Source organism: Notolepis coatsorum (assembly GCF_963971535.1).
Source record: "Notolepis coatsorum genome assembly, chromosome: 10".
Lineage (NCBI taxonomy): Eukaryota > Metazoa > Chordata > Actinopteri > Aulopiformes > Paralepididae > Notolepis > Notolepis coatsorum.
Window position 1 is genome coordinate 58,476,560 of NC_140174.1, and position 22,564 is coordinate 58,499,123.

At 42.5% G+C, this 22,564-nt stretch overlaps 1 protein-coding gene across 1 annotated transcript in view; it reads left to right on the forward strand.

Moving 5' to 3' along the window:
- The window catches only part of LOC311235108 (very long chain fatty acid elongase 6-like), a gene marked incomplete at its 3' end in the record, with an annotated part of 40,803 nt that extends 23,490 nt beyond the window's left edge, over positions 1-17,313 (forward strand). Inside the window, exons 3-4 of the mRNA XM_084322460.1 lie at positions 14,049-14,200; positions 16,889-17,313. Of these exons, the coding sequence (XP_084178586.1) occupies positions 14,049-14,200; positions 16,889-17,313 (577 nt within the window). The remainder of the gene's footprint in view (positions 1-14,048; positions 14,201-16,888) is intronic.
- Between the last annotated feature and the right edge of the window lie 5,251 nt (positions 17,314-22,564).

Genomic DNA, 22,564 nt, shown 5'->3' on the forward strand with positions numbered 1-22,564 from the left:
TTTTCCGTTTTAATATTTCAGAATTCTGTATTTTGCTTTGTACGCTCATTTTACCATCAGAAATAGTGTCTAATAAGTGGGAATGAATAAATGTCCACAATTTAATAAGATATAACAGTCCATTTAATAGGGCTGTCTTAAATACTTCGAAGCTTCGTTCGATGGGCATGGGATTCGAATATGAAAATAAAATTTTATTATTAAAAAATATAAAAATATAAATGATATATATATATTTTTTTGCTAAATCAACTCTGCCTCTCTTTGTTAACCCTTAGGAGTCAACGGGGCTTATTGCACCCGTGGGCGGAGAACAAAAGGATTTAAATCTCTCACAAATGCTCAGGAAGTCCCGTTTTTCAGAAATCTGTAAAAATAGAACAAAGACAATTTCGAGTGCATATAGTGTAATCTATATGTATCCTTACTTGCTAAACGTAATACGACTTGTAAATATGTTTAATTCTTGCTAAATTGTATAGTTCTAAATGATCCCTGTATTCCCCGAAACTACAACGCGGCACGTACATGCACGCGCGCACACACAAACAGCGCATAGGTGTTAATCACTGAGTGATCTAATATGCATATTCTTCAGCGCGAGAGGGGGGGGGGGGGTTGTGTTTCTCACTGTCTGTCGTTGATAATATAATCTGAAGAGGTCCTGCATTATTATCATTCTCGAGAATACACGCGGACCCGACGGAACGTTAACTTATGAATAAAAAGTTGTCTAACATGCTTTTCATCCTCACCCGTGTATATACCCACGTCGCGCTAAAACATCAACTACTGTATGAGTAGAGACAGAGTGCGTGTGTGTACGAGTTATGAGTTATCTCGCAGTTTTCTAGAGTAGAAAGGTGCGCCCAGTAGAGCACACACACACACACACACACACACACACACAGAAGGAATTTCTTGTACAGCGAGTTGGGCGTTTTATTTATTTTATCACTTGTAGGCTACCATAGCGAAGGCTCATGGCAGCAACGTTAGTGGTTGAAACGTGATTCGAGAGTGATACCAAGTGGAAGGAAATATATCCTGTCATCAGTGCGTATAGCAGGTATCCTCGAAATTCTCCGCTATCTCCTCTGCAAGCTCCTGTCTGTCCGCCTGCACTGCTCCAACTGCCTGTGTCTGTCTACTGCTTTGGTCCAATCATATTCAGCGTCCCGTCAGAATCCCCCCCCCCCCACCCACAGTCTGCGAATCAGAGGCAGAGTAGGGCGGGTCTTCACGAAATGCGTGTTGTCTCTTTCAACGGGTCGGAGTCAGAGCGAGAGTTGACAGCGCATATACAGGTAGTCTAATCTGCAGGTACTGTAGCGAGTAGCATAGTTTTGCCAGCAGGCAGCTAGTAGAAAAATATGGCATGTTCAAAGATGGCCAGTAAAATAAAAGTCAACAGTGAAAATCGCTGCAATAATAATTCTCTCTCTCTCTCTCTCTCTCTCTCTCTCTCTCTCTCTCTCTCTCTCTCTCTCTCTCTCTCTCTCTCTCTCTCTCTCTCTCTCTCTCTCTCTCTCATTCTAGAGAAATACAACCACAAATTGTTATTGGTTTGCTTCTTTTTCTTACAGTACTATATATACTGTACTTTACTGTATATACTGTACCATCCACTGTACTGAAACATCTCAATATAAGTAATCATGGTATGCTGCAAAAGGTGATATGGTATGTGATATGGTACAGTACTGTAAATACCATCTCTATCTCTATCTCTCTCTCTCTCTCTCTCTCTCTCTCTCTCTCTCTCTCTCTCTCTCTCTCGGGCTTTATTGAGGAAGGGCACACCTCTATCAGCTGAGTAACAATGTTCATCAAAGTGTTGAGTGCTACAGTGTAGGTTAGTATATTAGGACAAGTGCATACCTCTACGACGAGCTAGTCAAGATGAGAAGCTCGTTCAGCCACAGACTCATTCCCCCCCGACACTCAACTAACCGCCTCGGACAGTCCTTCATACCAGCGGCCATCAGGCTCCACAACAGTGGGCAGCGACTAGCAGCCTCCAGGCTCCACAACAGGGGGCAGCAACAGCGACTGCTACCAGACATTGACCTGGGACTTATAGGAACCCAAGGAGGACAACCTACACTACCTTAGGCTTACTGCACCCTATGTGGATACTGTGATACTGTGAATAATGTATATTTCAGTGGATACCGTGATACTGTGAATAATGTATACTCAGTAGATAGTAAATTATAACACTACCTCATGCATACTGCACCTTATGTGACACTGTGAATAATGTGAATATTCCTCAGCTAGTCAGATAGTAAATTATATTGACCATATTGATCAAATTGTTTACACTGCCTGTGTTGTTTTTTACTACCTGTATACTGTGTTGTTTTACTACCTGTACCCCCCCCCCCCCCTCCCCCCCATGCTGCTATGATGCCTGAATTTCCCCAAGGGGATCAATAAAGGAATATCTTATCTTATCTTATACCTACATGTATGACCTATATCTATACTACTTTTGGATATGAGCATTTTTTCAATACCCAACTATGTAGTGGCCGCTTGTCGCTAGGCTAGGCCTCCTGCTGGGTCCATTCACTGGAATAACAAAGGAATGACTGGGCCTTTGCTCCAGGTGTGAAATGGTTCTAGTGACAATGATCACATTGAATTCTGGGAGTGTAGTTCTCTCATCAGATAGCTGAATGAACTTGGATCAAGTTCAAGTCCTATCCTGAAAAGTAGTTAGGATTTTACCAGAATGTTTGATAGGACATTGATTGAAAACTATCGTCTCAAATTTGACAATTGATGGCTTATTTTGAAGGTATGAATCTGTAATTTTACATTATGTAACAAAAAAAAGGAAAATTCTGAGAAGGTGGAGCTAGTTACTTATTACAACAAGCAATGCTGTTTGTTATTTAAGATGAGGTCGGACTCGGCACTGACAGATTTGTGTTCATTGTGCTGCTTTTATAAAGCCTCAAATGACGGCTTACAATATTTCATGAAAGCAAAGTGTTTTGTTTGTCTAAGATTTAAAAAGGTTTAAACTTTACAGCACTGACAAAGTTGAACAAAGTGCTGTACAAGTCCCACAACATAAAAAAAAATATATATATATATATATATATATATATATATATATATATATATATATATATATTTTTTTTTTTTTTAATTTACAGTTGATTCCATTTTTATTGCTCAATTCCGCGATTCCGTCCGCGATTCCGTGATCGCGGATTTCATATGGCTCTATCCTAATAGCGTCTGTACGGGGGGACGAGATGGCAATTGCGGGGTCACGTGGCTGTGACTCTCCACAGGGTTTTTTTCCTCTTCCGAGAGCCTGTTACTGGGTCTCGATGGATTCTCATTCATATCTGGGGGATGTTAACGGAATAGATCAGAACATAGGTAGAGGGGTCTCACGCCCTTGGGGTGGGCCACTGAGCGCGGTATAAATAGGACCGTCTGGGTGGCGCCCTCTTTTCATGTTTTAGATCAACACGCATACCTACCCCCTCTCCTGGAGTGGGCATGTCGGTGTGGTTAGGGCACGGGACTGGTTCTGGTCGCGCTGGTCCAGGTCGGTTAACCCGTTGTCCGCCTGGGATGCAGATCTGCTGTTCTGGTACCCTGAGGGACTTGTGCTTTTTTCGGGGGGGAAAATGCCGGGTCGGCCCGGGTGTCACGGGGTTAGGCGTTATGGAGACCCTTTGTTGGGTACACGTTGTACCTGGCACTATTATAAGGGGCTGGTTCTCCTTTCTTTCGCTCCTCTCTCACGCATGGCGAAGAGGGGGCTGTTGGGGTGGTCTTCTGGACCACCTCTGGTAACCCTGTGTGCTTCCCGAGCCGCCGGGCCCGGTCCGAAGTAATGTTTCGTTGAAACCGTAGGCCTGGGATAACCCCTTTTTTCTTGAGGGGTTATAGGAACAACCACCGTATGTGGTACCAAGAGGGTGGTTGATTCCCTGGTGTGTTGGAGCAGAGTCAACTCCCGGGTTACCCGGTTGAGTGTGCCCCTTCACGTTCATGACGTCTGCCAATCGTGTCAGCCTTCTCTGCCTCGACCCCTCTGGGTGTTTTTTTTTTGATGGATGCTTTGTCATGGTGCGCAACAACGCCAGCATACGCCCCTTCCGCCGGGGGGGCTGTTTTCAGTTGACTCCTTTGGCGCCTGTCTCGTCCGCAGTGCTCCAGGCTCGGGTCTACAGCCTGTTGCCTGGTTTCCCCGGTGCGCTGCCTGCTTCCGTTGGTTAACCTTTGAATGCTTTACGGTCATGCTGACTGCCTGTGTTGCAGGGTCAGTGTGCCAGGCGGTGTACTATTGGGGGGAAAGGGCCCGCTCTTGGAGGGGCCCTGTCCGAATACGCTGGCGATGTGGGGGGCGGTGTCACTAAGTGACCGCCTGGTGGGGTCTTGATGCCTGGCGTCATTGACCTCTCCGGGCCCCCCTTTTTCCAGGGGATCCAGTCCCTTCAGTGGGTCTGGGTCTTCCTTCGCGCTCCGCTGCTACGGCCTTGCCACGGGGTTGAGTTGCTCTTGACCCCGTGATTTTGGGGGCAGTAACAAGGGTTGTTCCTTCCGTTCGTTCCCTGGTGGCATGCGGGTTGTGCGTGTGCATAGTCGTGGGGTCAAGCCATGATCTGCTCACCCTGTGCGTTGAGTTGCTTGAGTTCCTCTTCGCACGGTCGGATCCGTCTCCCTCCCGTCCTCCAATAGGGAGGGTATCCCTCCATTAGGGAGGGTCGGGGGGCTCGGTCCTCCCCGGTCTGATGGTTGTGGGGGGCCTCAGCGGGGTACATTTGTCGAGCTTCTGGCTTCCGCTCAGCTCCTCTTGTGCAGACTGACGCTGAGCGGAGCCAGAATGAAATAGAACATAAGGTTATGTATATAACCAAGTTCTATGAATTCTGGTGACGCTCAACGTCAGGACGGCGCTGCGGCCCTTGATCTCGCCTTGTGGTGAAAGTTTGGGAAGGAGGCGAGTAGGTGACCACACACCTGCTTATGAAGGTAAGCGGATAGGGGTGTGGCCAGACGAATGTTGGTATGTAAAGGTACATTGTGGAATTTTTTATTCAGTGCTCGTGCACGAAGTGAAGTGCGTGCAGACTGACGCTGAGCGTCACCAGAATTCATAGAACTTGGTTATATACATAACCTTACGTTAAACGCTGCGGTGGGCGTGACGTAACAGCGATACCGCGGTATTGCGGTAACCGCGGCAGCTCTATCGGTGTGGCCAAAAACCAGTCCGACTGCGGGCTCATGGTGCTGTATGCAGTACTGTGTCACCGCGCTTTATAACTGGATTTGTAAGCAGTGTTGTGTAAACCGAGGACAGTTGCACCCAAATTAAGAATTAAATTATGTTATTTTCATGGCCTAGGAATGTTCAATCAATATGAGTCCCTCTCTCCCAAAGGCATAAACCAGAGAAGTAAGACTCAAACTTAGGTATAAAGTCTGGAGCTGCTCCATAGACAATGAGTGGGAGACTTTTGACCCACAGAGTTTTTATACTCAAGGAGCTTTATTCTATGGTAGTGTTTTCACTTTGTCTATTCACTGTCAGTGGAGCAGCTTCAAACTTTGATGACATCACACGTTTGACCTTTAGCACTCTAGTTTTTGCATTAGGGAGAGAGTTGTTTGTTCTCACTTTGGACCGTCTCAGACCATAGGAATAACATGTATGAATTCTTAATTTGGGTGTAGTTCTCCTTTAAGGATTAGTGTCTGATGTTATGGAATGATAATTTGCTGATGCTCATATGTGCTTATAATTAGTAATTTAACGGTTTTATCATTTATCATCTGGTACAAGTCCACTCTTTACACTTTACAATTTATTCCAGGCTTTTGGAATCGGAGTGCATTTTAGTTACTCATCATTAGCTCAGAGAACCCAGCTTCAAGTAAATTTAGGTCCCATTCCTCATGAACTCTATTTAGCATTAAACAGCTACTAAAAGTGACTTAGTGGCATTTGTTATTTATATACCTCCTGCAGGGAAGAAAGAAAGAAGGAAAATGGAGAGAGTGCATATTCTGCAAGTGCATATTCTGGAACCCAGTCTGAGAAGTCAGTATTGCAGTGCTAGTAGGGATGGGTACCGAATCAGGTACTTTTAAGAGTACCGATTCACATGAGATCTGCCGGTGCCACATTTTGGTACTGTAAAAAGAAATGTAGTATGCCTTCTAACGGCAACATACGGCATTGAATAGAATATTAAAATCGAGGAGAAAAAAAAGGAAAAACAATCAAATAACGAGTATACTCGTTGTTGGCGTTCAAAGGACGGCGCCCAATAACGAGTATAATCGTTGTTGGCGGGGAATGAGTTAACACTGAGCCATGAGAGACGTGCATGCATGTCAACTACACTAGACCTAGGTGAGCAGCCTAGGACCAGTCTAGCTGCCTTGTTTTGAGCTATTTGTAGTTTTCTGATTAGACTACACTTTACAAAGCTAGATGCAGGCAACGCTCGCTGCAATATTATATATATTTATATATTAACAAATTGTTCTAAATAAATAATAATGATAATAAATTATTTGAAGTTTGGAATTTCTTTTTTACAACTGAGGTAGGTAATTACATTTTTAGAGACTAAAGTACCGTTCACAGGTACCGGTATCGGTTCAAATGTGAAAGGTACCCAACCATAAGTGCTAGTAACACCAGAGAAGTCAGTATTGCAGTGCTAGTAATAATAATAATAAACTTTATTTGTATAGCACAGGGGTGGCCAACCCGTGGCTCGCGAGCCGCATGTGGCTCTTTGCCCGTCATGTGTGGCTCTTCCAGCCATTCATTTTTTTTTTATTATAATATATATATATTTTTTGGTCACTTATTCCATGAGGAAATTGAATAAACATTTACAGATAATTTTTTAAATGGACCATTTGCATGTTCTTGGTATCTGAATCTAGGGACATCTATGGATCTCAGGGAATGTATTCCCAGTAGGGATGTCCGATATTATCGGCCTACCGATATTGTCGGCCGATATTGGCATTAAAATGTGATATCGGAAATTATCGGTATCGGTTTAAAAAAAAAAAAAAAGTATTTATTTATTTTTATTTAACCTTTATTTACCCAGGCAAGCAAGTAAGAACACATTCAGATTTTTTTTATTGTCAAAAGTATGCATAATATTGTGTTAATTCCACGATAAGAGATATGTAATGTTAATTACCTGAAATTATTCCGTTTTGCATATATCGGTATCGGTTGATATCGGTTGATATCGGTATCGGAAATGAAGAGTTGGACAATATCGGTATATCGGAGAATATCAATTATATTTAAAAAAAAATTTAATAATTATCTTTGACTGTGAATAACATGCTAAAATTAACCAGACCTGAAAAATCTAAGCAAATGAATAAAGGGAAGATGATTAAACAGAAGGTTTTGTAGCAGTACTGAATTCTGCCATATTCAGGGCTCCAGGGTGCGCCCGTTTTGGTCCTATTTTGCGACCAAAACTCAGAGCTGTGCGACTGGATGTTTTCCCTTGTCGCACTGGTGCTCCCAGCTTCCAGCAGGTCTGTCTGTCTGTGTGTATGTGTGTGTGTTTAGCGTCTTTTCCCCCGTGGCCATGTGCGTTCTAAAAAGAAAAATATCTCTGCCTTTGATTGGCTATAACACGTGCATTATGCAAAGACCAGCCCAGATCTGCCTGTGATTGGCTCTGATCATCACCCTGCCATTATTATTCGCTGAATAACGGGATAAACAAAATAGCCATGTGAGCATTGAAACGATAAAAAAAGCACAGCGTCTCATACTGGTTTCGTAATACAACATTTCCGAATGCACGTTTGGATTAAACAAAGTGTATGCAGTGATGCTTTCCCAGTGGAACACAAGCTGCTTAACGTTACACAGGTATGTTATACACGTTAATTAAGCTATGTAACGTTAGGGCGCAGCCCTTTAGCTTTAGCTAAGGTTAAGATAGCAGGGGCTGTCGGCCAACAAAGCTGTTTCAACAAATGGATTCACAAAATGGATTATCATTCAAACGTTATTCAAGCCTCCCGTGACCAGTAAGTAGTTACTACTACTCAACCGCAGAAATGTGCGCTATGTGCCTAAACTTTGCTAGTCAAGACTTAAGAAATTACTAATGTGTATGGAAACTGACAAAAAAGGTAATGGTAAAGGTAACGCTTAAAATGTATTATTGCAGCGGCAAAAGGCGCAGTGGAAAATTTTGGGTGCACCTAAATTATGTGCTGGTGCACCTAAATGAAAAAGTTAGTCTGGAGCCCTGATATTTTTTATAATGTAAATTTCTCCACCATTTTTCATCATATTGCAACACTGTTTTTTGCTAGACGTTCACAGAAAGGTAGAGAAACTAAATGCGTTCTGTTTTATGGCAACAACGTTCAGGTTTGTGGGAGATAATCCCAAAAAATAAGAGAAATAAAAAAGTTAATCCAGAAGTCAGATGATTGACAGTGGCGTGAGCTGGGTAGGGTAGTTTTTCGAAAATTCGAAAGCCCTGAGTCTCTTCCTTCAAAAGTCTACACTTTTAGCTGCTCCACTTCCTCCTGTCAATATGCACCGGTTTCCGACTCAATGCCCTGAGATTTCTATAATCTTATATTTCACTAATAACAGTTAAAATCATTGGTAAACAAACATAATGCTGAAAATATACACTTTTACTGTATATCTCGGGCTTAAGAGGTTAACCCTGTGAGGCCCAAATTAAAAAGACATTAGCAACTTCAGAGGCCAGAGGGTGGGACATATAAACACATGAAGGGTGCCGTGACTGAAAAAAAGGTTGAGAAACGCTGGTATATGGTGTGGCTCTTTGTGGTACCACAGTAATTTTTGTGGCTCTTTCTCTGACTGGTTGGCCACCCCTGGTATAGCACCTTTCATACAGAAGCTGCAGCTCAAAGTGCTTCACAACAGAAAAAAGACAGGCATAAAATGAGCACATAAAGTGCAGACATATAAAATCACAGTTTTTTACATTAGGATCTAACATCCCAACAGGCCACCTTGTTTATGGTTTTAAATAGACGATAATAAAAAGAGTAAGATAAATAGACAGAGTAAAATAGTGCAATAGTGCAGTGCAATAAAATTGTAGAATAGAATAGATTAAAAAGAAATATATATATTTACAGTGCAATAAAATAGTTCTGGATTACTGTTCAACAGTTCAAAGTCGTCTTTACCTTCTCTGTTTGGTATCCACAGTTTAAAACTTGACAGTCTTCCCTCCTGTTTTATACCCACTTTGACCCTTTGAACCTCCCACTCAGGGCAAACCTCCCTCTCAGGGTGCAGTTCCCTCTCTCAGGGTGCAGTTCTAGGCCTGGGCCCTACACAGTTTTAAAGCCTGACAGTCTCTTGTTTGATACCCACACAGTTTAATACCTGACAGTTTTGAACCTGTAATAAAAAGCAATAGACAGAGTAAAATAATACAGTGCAATAATAGAATAGTAGAATAGAATAGATAGTAAAATTATGCAATAGAATGGACAGAGTAAAATAGTGCTACAGTACAATCAACAGCGGGGTGGATTAGAAGGCTATGGTGAACAGGTATGTTTTTAGCTTATTTTTGAAAATATTAAGAGATCTAGCTTCCCTAATGTCCATAGGTAGTGTGTTCCATAACCTTGGTGCATAGTTTGCAAAGGCTGCATCCCCGATTGTCCTTAGACTGTGTAAGGTAAGTGGCTTGGAACCTTCAATAGACCAGTAGTAGATTATCGCAATGTTCTAGGAGGCACATAGTTGACTAGAGAATTTGCAATGTACAGTAGCTTGGTCCTGTTCCATTTAGTGCTTTGTATATAAGGAGAAGGACCTTGAAATTCTAAATGTTACCGGAAGCCAGTGTAGGTTAGCTAATACAGGACTGATGTGGTCTCTCCTCTTGGTTCTAGTTAGTAGCCTAGCTGCCGAGTTTTGAATGAGTTGGAGTCGTTCAGTTTTTTTGGGGGGAGGCCAGTGAGGAGTGCATTACAGTAGTAAAGTCGGCTTGAGATAAAGGCATGGATCAGTTTTTCAGCGTCTTTTTGATTTATAAACGGCCAGATAAGTCAGTATTGTAGTGGTAGTAGCACCTGAGAAGTCAGTATTGTAGTGCTAGTAGCAGCTGAGAAGTCAGTATTGCAGTGCTATAGTACCTGAGAAGTCAGTATTGCAGTGCTAGTAACACCAGAGAAGTCAGTATTGCAGTGCTAGCAGCACCTGATAATTCAGTATTGCAGTGCTAGTAGCACTAGAGAAGTCAGTATTGCAGTGCTAGCAGCACCTGATAATTCAGTATTGCAGTGCTAGTAGCACTACAGAAGTCAGTATTGAAGTGCTATAGCACCAGATAATTCAGTATTGCAGTACTAGCACCAGTATTGCAGTACTAGCACCAGTATCGCAGTACTAGCACCAGTATCGCAGTACTAGCACCAGTATTGCAGTACTAGTACCAGTATCGCAGTACTAGCACCAGTATCGCAGTACTAGCACCAGTATTGCAGTACTAGCACCAGTATCGCAGTACTAGCAGCACCAGTATTACAGTACTAGCACCAGTATTGCAGTACTAGCACCAGTATTGCAGTACTAGCACCAGTATCGCAGTATTAGCACCAGTATCGCAGTGCTAGCACCAGTATCGCAGTGCTGGCACCAGAAGGAAGAACTCGGTAACACAGGCCATGTTGGCATAGTGACCCAGTTGGCAGGTCAGAGGTTACGATAGGAGAACTGCTGTGCTGCCCTGAATTCTGCCATAGAGGTACATCACCAGTGGCTTGTCTACCCCCTGCTGATCTCTTCCCCTAATCCTAATCTCTGAGCATCGGCCATGACCTGCCCACTCAATCCCTGAGTTAGCTGCACACAGGGCAGGATAACATCCATATATAGGCTTATTTGTGACAGGAGTGCCATGACCGTTATCTATGGGGAATTATTTCTACAAGGAATGCCTATTATAATTCATGCACTCATTACAAGCATACATTAAAGCACTATTATGAGTAATGGAATTGCTTGTAGAAGTTCTCTTGTACTCATTCAATAGAGTGAAATGAAATACAAAATGTTTGACTTGGCAGTTATTGCATACTGTACATTACGCAGAGTAATTTTATTTTATTGCAGAGGCTTCAGTGCCCCTCCTTAGAGTAGAGGATTGGATTTGTATTACATTAGTGTAGTAAAGCTATTACAGTCTATAATGAGAGTATTGATTATTTAAATGTCTCAGTTTAGCAACTGTGACTGCGCAGTTTCTGGAGGTTTAAAGATTACAATCGTCGGTGTATCTAAATATGGAGTCTCCACTATTTTTGTGTCAAGTTACGTCGGGCAGGGAAACGGCTTCCTGGAATTTCACACCGATCCAATATTTCATTGCTCCTTGTCGCTTTATGGTCAGATGTAAAACAGTTGAATATTGTTGAAACATTATGGCTGACCCCAGAACTGAACAATTATTTTCTTTTCATAACAAATGCTTTTGTATGGTAATCCTTCTAGAAAAGACATGACTCAGAAATTCCTTTGTCACGGACTATTCTGTAGCGATTGTGTTCACGTGGTCACCTGCAAAGACAAATGTTGGTATGCATAATATGTTGTCATTGCATTTTTCTTTTTAGTTTTTACATATTTTTCTTGGCATTTTTGTAATTTTGAAACATAAAAAACAACAACACAAAAGAAGACATTGAAAGGGGAGGGGGAAAAACACACGAGCAGCCAGGCAGCTGTGCCGAGTAGTTAGAGGCCCAAGGCTTACTTCTCTGTGATGGGCTACAAATAATAAACAATCACAAGACATTAAATAATTGTGACTTACACCATTAGGGTCCCAGTTAGAAAGGTGGGAGATTCAGCTTCGGTCTCATCAGAAAATGTAAATAAAGTAGGCCTACCACAGGAAAAAAGGTACATGTATGTCATGGTATGCCATAAATAATATATTTACGTCTGGTATAAGTCATATATTTATGGTTCGTATCGGCAAAGGTCCAAAACAAACACCACGGCGGAGTTGAACCAACAATGATTGTGGTCACTGCCACTGGTGAGTTGTAGTGGTGGTCAGCCCAATATAATCAAATACTTAAAAATATGCAATTAATAGTTTTGGAGAGCAGACCAAATTTAAATAAGCAAAAATACAGCTTACAGTCATCTACTGGTTAGCTCAGAAGTAACCACTACAAAAGATTTGCTTGTGATAACGTAACTTAATAAGAGGCAGGTAAACGGTAGTTTAGTTTAAATTATATATACATAGTACATACTGTATTCAACTCGAGCTAAATAAATGCTTTCTTTGTTTCCTTAACTAAAATTTTGTCTCTCTTTTTCTTGCTCTCTCCACACTTCTCTCTTGCTCTCAATCAACTCAGCGGAGGGCTAATATGGCAATTAAACTGCTTGTCTTAAAGGGGCAGTACCAATAGGCCAATTTGCTGAGTATGTGAGTGCTTTCACCACTATGTGATCTATGTACTTCATATTATTTGTAATACGTACACATTGTACATTTTCGTAAATATGTCAATATATCCCTTTCCCTTATATTTGAAGCGCGATCGGGCTGATCATCTATAAATCTAGAGGAATCTCGAATTGCGAATCTCAGTTTTTCAGGTTTACCGGTAAGATGCTGCACCGTAGGGCTGACCCCTATTAGTCGATTAATCGGTCGAAAGGAGCCTTAGTCGACTGCCAACCTCTTAGTCGAGAAAAAAAAAATTATAATATATATATATTTTTTAATCATTCTTTCCAAAAGAAAAGAGGCCTAGAAGCATGGCTAACGCTAATGGCACGCATACCAGAGGCTAACTGCCTAAGAAAACAGGCACAGAGGCACTGAAAGAGGATTTCACCCATCTAATGAACACACTAGACTAGACAAATATCAAGATGTATCCATCAGTGGACCAATTGCATGCTTTTGCAGAGGACAAGAAGCCTTCAGTCGACTCCTTCAGACATTAAACACCCCCACAGCCCAAATGGAATGATAAAAAAAAATATTATACTTTTTTCTTTGACTAACGGCAAATTTTGGCCAATCATAGTCGACTATCCAAATCCTTAGTCTGGGACAGCCCTACTGCACCACCTCTCTTAGCCATTGACACATTTTTGACTGCAGGGTAAGAGGCTATTCATCAAATTGCACTGATCTGCAAACACTGGACCGATGCCATCAACTATCCAGAGATATAACACATGCACACTTTAGCCCGCCCCAATCTGTGTCAGAATGCCTCTGTGGAGGTATTTTCCTGGAGTGTGTCCAGGAAAAACAAGCACTTTGCAGGGCAGCAGTGAGCACATCTACCAATAGGACCATGTGTTTAGTTACTCAGGTCTCTCTGTAAATAAAATAAGGGTAATAATAATAATAATAATAATAATAATAATAATAATAATAATAATAATAATAATAATAATAATAATAATAATAATAATAATAATAATAATAATAATAATAATAATAATAATAGGTGAAAATGATTCTCTAAAGGAACATGCCAACATTATGGGGAATGCACTTACTTAGAGAAGATAGATACCAATTTCCTCTCTGTGCGTTCAGTAGAAAGCTATCCGGCTGCAAGCTAGCCTAGAAGAATGAATGGAACCACTAGCCTAGTTTAAAACTCCGGGAGAGGTGTTTTTGGCCAACAGCTAGGCTAGCTGGTCCGTATTACGCTTCCATTAATTTGTGCGAACCTAGCTAAAGATGGCTTTCTACAGAACGCACATAGAGAAAGTTGGTATTCTACTCTGGAGAAGACGGTAAGTGCGTTCCCGATAATGTTCCTTAAACACGTTTTATATTCTACTAGATGCATAAACTGACTAGTCAGCTTGTCCTGTTATACCATACACAAATGTTCTGTGTTTTTCAAATGTAGGTTCTGAGAACGACAAATGTATAATTGATGTTTCATGGCGAACCTTTCCTGTTATCTGTTTTTGCTAAAGTGTTTTTTTGGTTGTTTGGCTTGGTTCCTCACAGCATCATCGGAGCGCTGAGGACCGGTTCATACATGTTGTACGTCCTCACCACCAGCGGCTTCAGACAGTCCGTGTGTGACATCAGCTTCTACAGTGCCCCGGTCAGCAAGTTCTGGGCATACGCCTTTGTCCTCAGCAAGGCTCCAGAGCTGGGTAAGACTCCTAGTCACTCTTCTTGATAGTCTCTTCTCGATAGACCCTTCTCGATAGACCCTTCTCGATAGACCCTTCTCGATAGACCCTTCTTGATAGACCCTTCTCGATAGACCCTTCTCGATAGACTCTTCTCGATAGACCCTTCTCGATAGAGTTGCTTAAAGGGGTCACATATCTTCATGATCAATAGATTATTGGGACAAAATAGATGTATAGATGAAATGCATGGTAAGTCGCTTTGGATAAAAGCGTGAGATAAACATCCTGTCAAGCATGCATTTCTAAATTGATAAAGTGTGGGGGTATTTGTTTTTTGGTTTCAATTAAGTCTGATGGTGTGAAATGGTGTAATGGACTAATGGCGTGGGTTGTAATTGGTCATTTACATCAGAGAGCCAATCGGGTTGAGACATGATGGAGAGAACCCCCCCCAGAACACTTCAAAGTTCCTATTGCATTTAGGGCTGTACCAAATGTAATTTTTTTTTACATTCGAAGCTTCTATTGAAGTATTCGAACGAAGCTTCGAATGTCTGTCGTCATATTTTATGACTTAATAAAAAAAATATATATATATAATATCCTCAAACTAAATCCTCAATTTGAATAAAGTGATTCATCTGATTAAATTAGTTTTTTTTTTTATTAAATCAACTTTCTTTAATGAATATAACTCATCAGTTTCGTCAACATAAATAATCCAATAAGGGCAAGGTTGGTACGAAAGATATTAAAAAAATATATATATATATATTATTTTTTTTGCGCCGGGGATTAGCCATGGCCCTGTGGTCGCATTGCCACGCTTTAAAATATAGGACTGAGTCACCTTGTTTGTAGAGCTATATATTCTAGCTATGGATACAATACTATGTCCCATTTGACATCACCTATCTATCGTTCAATATGTGAGAAAGAATGAATTTTCCCATCCATACGTTCCCGTGTTATACCATGGTGAATATAAGTATGGTTTTAGAGCGGTCTACTGTAGGGTAATTCATGAAATCCTGAGTTAAAGCCCTATACGTCAATTCCACTATAGACGTTGCCATTTCTTGCCTGTATACGCTATCCTGAAATAAAATCTATATCATAGCTATTATGTTCCATCATGAATGCATGAAAGGGGGGGGGGGGGGTCGTTTCTGATTATTTGATTGTCAGTAACGGCATTCGCATTGAACACTAAAAACGCTTATCAGCCCGATTGGTTTAAAAGCATTGCAGGATCAAGCAAAAATTTTCATCAGATCATTCTTACATGTGATCGGGAGCATTCCAAAAATAATATTCCAATTGTTTGATCGCCATCTGGTATATCCAATGTCCATTTGGCCCACGGCATAATCCACCACAACATATAGTTCGGGGTTATTTGACGCGCTTCGATGGAACCGCCAGAATGGCTGCCCTCGCCCGACAAGGAAACATGAAACCGGAGATGTTTTGCCGTCCCACAGAGAAAGATACAAGGTGCATAAAGGGTGCTCGATACCGCCTTCTAGCGTGATGCGGCCGGTATTGCACTTTTACATTATCAGGCTGATTCCCCATGTTAAACCAGAGTCTTTGTGCCTGTAATGAATAGAAATATCGAATAAAAGAAATAACGATCAATTAACGAGTATACTCGTTGTTGGCGTTCAACGATTGGCGCCCAATAACAAGTATACTCGTCGTTGGCAGTGAATGAGTTAAAAAATTAAAAATTCTAATGTTGATTTAGATTTAGAATGTCAACATTATGATCGAAGCTTCGAAGAATTCGGTACAGCCCTAATTGCATTTACATTGATCGGCAGAAGCCTATTGTGTCGAGAGTCGTGGTCCTTCATGCTGATGGGCTCTACCGGCTCGCGCGGTGATCTAGTCACTTCATGCTATCTCGTCAGATGGGGCCGCAATTGCCCTGGCGAAAAAGAAATTCCATTAGTGTATGATTGATATATATAGGATGCCTCCTGAGCAACCAACATGACGGACATCCTGGGGCTTGAACGGGCGGGGCCATTATTTCACGGTGACACAGGTGTTTACGAGACCCGTTTCCGCTTTGTGCGCTTGGGTACTTGGCTGTGAGTGTACAGGTGCAGAGTGAACTGTGTCGAGGCGAGAGGTCATTGCCCTCGTTTTAGAAATTAGGCCAGCGGTGTGGAGTCTAGAATTATATGAAGAGATATGGGTCAGTGTCGCCATTCAGTGCTGAGTGACCTCCGTGAGAGTGTTGGGGCTGTAAGCCATGAATATAGAAAGTCAGCATGTGTGTGTGTGTGTGTGTGTGTGTGTGTGTGTGTGTGTGTGTGTGTGTGTTAGGACTGTCCCCTCTGATTAGATGACTAAATTGTCATCCGGCTTTTTGTGTGTGTTTGGGCTGGGCAATTAATCGAGTTTCAATTACGATGTTGGCTTCCCACGATCATGAAAACAAGATAATCGAGACGAAACCATTATTGTGCTGCATGCCGCGTTGCTCTCATTTTGTCTTGTGTTGTAAATGAAGTGCACTCTTCCTTCACAGTTGTGCACTTGTCTGTGTATGTGTGTTCTTGTGTGTGTGTGGCGGTGTCCTCGACTTACGACTGACCGTTTCCCTCTCTCTCTCTCTCTCTCTCTCTCTCTCTCTCCCCCTCTCTCTCTCTCTCCCCCTCTCTCTCTCCCCCTCTCTCTCTCTCCCCCTCCCAGGCGACACAGTGTTCATCGTCCTGCGTAAGCAGCGCCTCATCTTCCTCCACTGGTACCACCACATCACCGTGCTGCTCTACTCCTGGTACTCCTACAAGGACCAGGTGGCCGGCGGCGGCTGGTTCATGACCATGAACTACGTGGTGCACTCCCTCATGTACACCTACTACGCAGTGCGGGCGGCCGGCCTGCGGGTGCCCCGCCCCTGCGCCATGATCATCACCGCCACGCAGATCGTGCAGATGGGCATGGGCCTGGCCGTGCTGTGCCTCGTCTACCGCTGGATGCACGAGGTGCGCTGCCCGTCCTACGTGGACAACATTGCATGGGGGATCCTCATGTACCTCAGCTACCTGGTCCTCTTCGCCTCCTTCTTCTACAACTCCTACCTCAAGGGCTCCGGGGAGAAGGCTAAGGCGGAGTAACAAGGGTGGGGGGGGGGGGGGGGGGGGGTGTATGTACTCTGCAAGGTCATATTTTAAGGTGTACGCCATACCGTGACTGACGCCGTCATGCTGTAAGCGTGTGAGTCACGATCCGGTTCACTGGTTGGTTGCAGGGTCCAAAGCCCCACGTGGTACTTTTTCCACATGACTTTTTTTTTATTTTCTTCTCTGTAGCTTTGACGGGACGATAGAACCATGGATTCACAGGACACAGTTAAAGTAGTACAATGTTAAAGGAACACGCCAACATTATGGGGAATGCACTGATGCCAATTTCCTCTCTATGAATGGAAGCGGATATGAATCAGCTTGCCTAGCTGTTGGCCAAAAACATTTCTTTTTTAGTTTTAAGCTAGGCTAATGGTCCATAGAGCTGTCCCCGAAGCCTGTTTTTGGGCTTCGAACTTCGCCAGGGTTTTTCGAACGGATGTTCAAACCTTTGTTTTTAATCATGCAAAAAATGTGCTCCTAAATACTTTTTCTGGTTCAGTACTGTCAAGTCTTGACTTTAGGCACATAGCGCACATTTACGCATAACGTAGCGCATATGAGCATATTGCCGCGGTTATTAAGAGTAGTAGTACCTAGTTACTGGTCATGGGAGGCTTCAATATCATTTGGATGGTAATCCATTTTGTGAATACATTTGTTGAAACAACATCTTTGTTGGCCGACGGCTCCTCCTATCTTAACGTTAGCAAGCTAAAGGGCTGCGCTCTGCATAGCTTAATTAACGTGCATAACATACCTGTGTAACATTGAGTAACTTGTGTTCCTCTGGGAAAGTTCTGCATCACTGCATACACTTGGTTTAATCCAAACGTCCATTCGGAAACGTATTATGAAATAAGACGGGTGAGTGTGAGTCACTCAACTCTCTTTTTTGCATGATTGATTAGTTTCCTGATAATGTATGACGGGGACCCCTCCTCATCCCGACTAGACTGTTGTTGTCCTGTGTTCTAGCATGACTTTCGAATTATTGTAAACACAACATAGTACTGTGATATATTCTGATATATATCACATTCTGAATGATATATATTTTTCGTGTAAAATTGAAAAATTTAAACGGAAATTGAAAAATAAAGAAAAAGAGGTTAGAACCCATTAATTAAGATTCGAATGCCAACGTAACGAACAAAGGTCAGAACGTTCAAACGTTTGGGCTCAGCCCTAATGGTCTATATCTGCTTCTATTCATTTGTGCTAAGCTAGGCTACCTTGCGTCCGTATAGTGTTCTACTGAACACACAGAGAGAGGAAATTGGTATCTATCTTCTTGTCTGACTCTGGAGAAGTAAGCGCTTTTTCCCATAATGTTGGCGTGTTCCTTTAAGAGATGGCACCAGTTGCTTGGTCAGCACACTTAGTAGCATAAAACATAGTAAATAATAGGAATAGGAATAATAGGAAGCAGGAATAATAGGAATAAAGAGGAAGTGTAGGTAATAGTACAGTACAGTGTAGTACAGTACTCAAAAGATGACATGAAGAGTAATATGTGATAGTGCTGAGTTTAGTATGTGACTGACGTACCACTCACTTTTTAAAATGTAATTACATTTAAATGAAAAAAAAGTTCATTTAAATGATTGGCTTGGTTAATCAGACTCTTAACCGTTAACCTCTGTGAAAGAACAGCCATAAGAGGGCTAAAGGTTATTAAATGACAGTTTACAAAACATGTTTTCGTCTGCATGTTTAAATAAAAGAGACACAGTTACAGAATGTCCTGCATACAAAAAGGCTCTGGGCTTTAGTTTAGAAATAATTTAAGAATTTGACCAGCGCTAAGAATTGTCCTAGCGAATCTATTACACTCCATATGATGTGATTGTGTACAAAAAACTTTTTCGACTTTAGTTTCAGCGATTGCCACATGAGCAACACACCCGCGCGCTGAACACTTGAAACCTACACGTTTGAAACAGTACAGTGGAGGGAGACCCTCTTAGACAAGCGCAAAACAGCGGAAATAGCTGCGACCGCATACGTGCATGCATCTATTATGTGCATGCATTCTCACACACACACACACACACACACACACACACACACACACACACACACACACACACACACACAAGAGGTGTGGCTGTGTGTGTGTGTGTGTCCTTGCCCCATAATCAAGGCTTCCACAAAATGTGGCCATGTTACGTGAATCCATGATTATTTTTGTTACTTCCAATGCCACTACACTACTCCCACACACACACACACACACACACACACACACACACACCTTCAGACACCTTCTCACTCACACACACACACACTTGACCTCCATGCAAATTTTCAGCCTCCTAGGGTGAAAACTGGCCACTAGTGGGTGGGGAATTTTGTGAACCAATCGACCAGCCAACCAACCGACAGAGCGACCTATTGTATATAGAGCTGCTGGTTGCAGCTAAAAACACGTGATGAAATTACATAAGATGTGCTAACTAAACACATTAGGATGTGTTGAAAAACAACACCTGTGTTAACAACAGTTTAAGCCAAGTTGTTTTGTTGTTGTTAACACATCTTAGTGATGGGAATTACGGCTCTTTGAAGGGGGCCGGATCTTTTGGCTCCATTCCTTTCAAAGTAAACGGCTCATCGTTCTTTTCTTTTAGGGGGCGGGGATTACTTTATCAAAATCGTTGGTTTATCCACAGAATAATCACTAGGATAAGATTAGGATCAGATTCAAACTTGGATACTTAAAGCCCCTGGAAACAAAGCCTCAAATTGTTGATATGTATGATATCCAATATGAGTGTGATATTAAGCGTCCACCAAAATGTTTCATTTTTGGAATTCCCTCTGTATGAAAGGTGTTGTGTAAATATAAATAACTGCTCCCACCATGTATGACTCGGTTCCCTTCGTTCGTACCAAAGAACCGTTCAAAATAATTGGATCGTTCGCGAACGTCACTTACAGTACATCACTAATCTGCGTGTTTAGCACATCCTGTGGCATTTGAACACACCTTTCCAGATGCAAAGGCACCTCACAGACCGTCAATGTCACCAGCACACTCGCAAGCGCCCAACTCACTCATTCACTCACTGTAAACCGCTCTGCCCCTAGTGGCGACTCACATGCATGACACTGTGTTGAATGAAAGGGGCCAGAAGGCCTGGTGGTGGATGCCTTTTATGCCCTTGTTTTAAGAGTGCATGTCATCTTATAGATCACAGATCTGACAGACATCGCTTCTCAGAATCTACTTTTACTTTTACATACCGACATGCTATGTTGGCATATGACACATGCTGTCATAGGGTCATAACATGTACATGCTGTCATAGGTTCATAACCTTTACGTGCCGTCATAGGGTCATCACCATGCCGCTCATTATAACTCTGTGTCATCCTAATCTCTTCTGTCTTTTAATTAAAGGGATGCTTCTGATTTTTGGAACCCAGCCATATTTGCTACTTACCAATGACGTTGTCTGTACAAGTCGTCGGTTGTATGCAGGCAGCTCGTACAGACGGGGGCTTGACCCCATCGACTTTGCATTGTTTGTGGCTAACTAGCCAGAGCTAGTATGAGGAACAGCATGGATTGTGCTGAGAAAGAACTGATCAACAATGTCATTATTATGTAGCAAATAGGGCTGGGGTTCCAAAAATCTGTACTATCCCTTTAAGCGGTGTTGGGGTACTAACAGGGAAGTGTATTGATATACATATTGATGGTATTGATCATTCTGTTCTGGGGGGGGGGGGGGGGGGGTTGAACAGATTATATTGATTTGATGTAGGGAAGTGCACCCTAGATAGATTGTGTTTTTTGACATGAAGTGGTAGGAAATACTTGGCAGTAGTGTAACCAATGGATAATATATTTTTTTGTATCCACTTTTTCTCCTTATTTTCAATTTTTCTCCCATCCCAATTTCGTATTTCCAATTCTTCCCTCCCCTGTCTTGAACGTTGCTAGACTATGCCTCCCACTGGTCGGCTGTAGTGAGGATAGAAGCCTTGCATCACGTGTCCCCTCCGGTACACGAGGAGGCAGCTTGTCGCATCTTTTCACCGCAACAGCTCGAACTCTCAGTGGCGAGGAGTAACGCGTGGGAGGCTCATGCTGCCCCCGATACTTCCTGTTTCCGCCGTACTGGCGTCACCCAACCGACCTGTAGGAGTCGCTGTCCACAACGTCCAATCCCCACCCACCGGCTTTCCCACCCTCTAACACTGCCAATTGTGTTAGTATGACGGCCGGCCAAGCCGGTAGCAACGCCAAGAGCTGGGCTCGATACCAGCATATCCTGCGTTAGTGGCGAGCGCCTTGCCCACTGCGCCACTTAGCCGCCCTACCAATGGATAATCTTTAGCTTACTTACAGAGTCCTGTGGTCGAAGTTCTGGCCGGGAAGCTTCAGACTCGTTTTAAACCACATCGCAACATCTAGACAAAAGTTTGAACCATTCACAACAGAAAACAGCAGAACTCCGGTATTTCCAATGCTTTTTCTGCCAGACCGACGTGATGTCTTGGAACTAGTCCCATATTGCATAGCCTGTCTGAAGCTTCCCGGTTCGCTCTGAACCTGGCCAGAACTCTGACCACGGGACTCTGTAAGTAAGCTTAATGGTTACACATTAATTACGCTACTGGCTAGTATTTCATACCACTTAATGTAAAAAATGCAAACTATTTCTGTAAGATGCTACGTTTTTGTGTGGTCTTGCACCAAATGACCTATCTCAAACCCTGTCCTCTTTTCTTCAAACTGTTTGAAGCAACAGTTGTGATTGGAGGAAAGAGGAAAGAGGGCAGGGTTTGAGATTGGTCCATTGTGCAGACGAAATGACAGCATCTCTAAGTGACTACCAAGTACAACATTCCCTCAAGTCAACAGCTGTTGTTCTTGAAATAGTTTCCAGAGGGTTGAAAATGAAATGTGTGGATCTAATGAAGGCTGAACTTCCCTCGCACTCTTGTCCCTGCATTGTGAAGTCATGTTTACACACTTGTCAACGTTTTGCCTACTGCACCCTGAGTGAGAACATAAATCATAATCGTCCTCCCATGCTGCCTGATAGCAAGCGACCTTTGCCCTTTTTCTGTTACTAGTCATGAGGACCTATCCCCCTCTCCCCCCTTATCTGCATGCATTGGTAAAACACATTATTTGAATTACACCCAGCCTCAAACTAGCCCTTAATGAGACCGTTCAAGTTACACGGTGATGAAATAACGTAATGACACTGGATTTGTTAAAGCT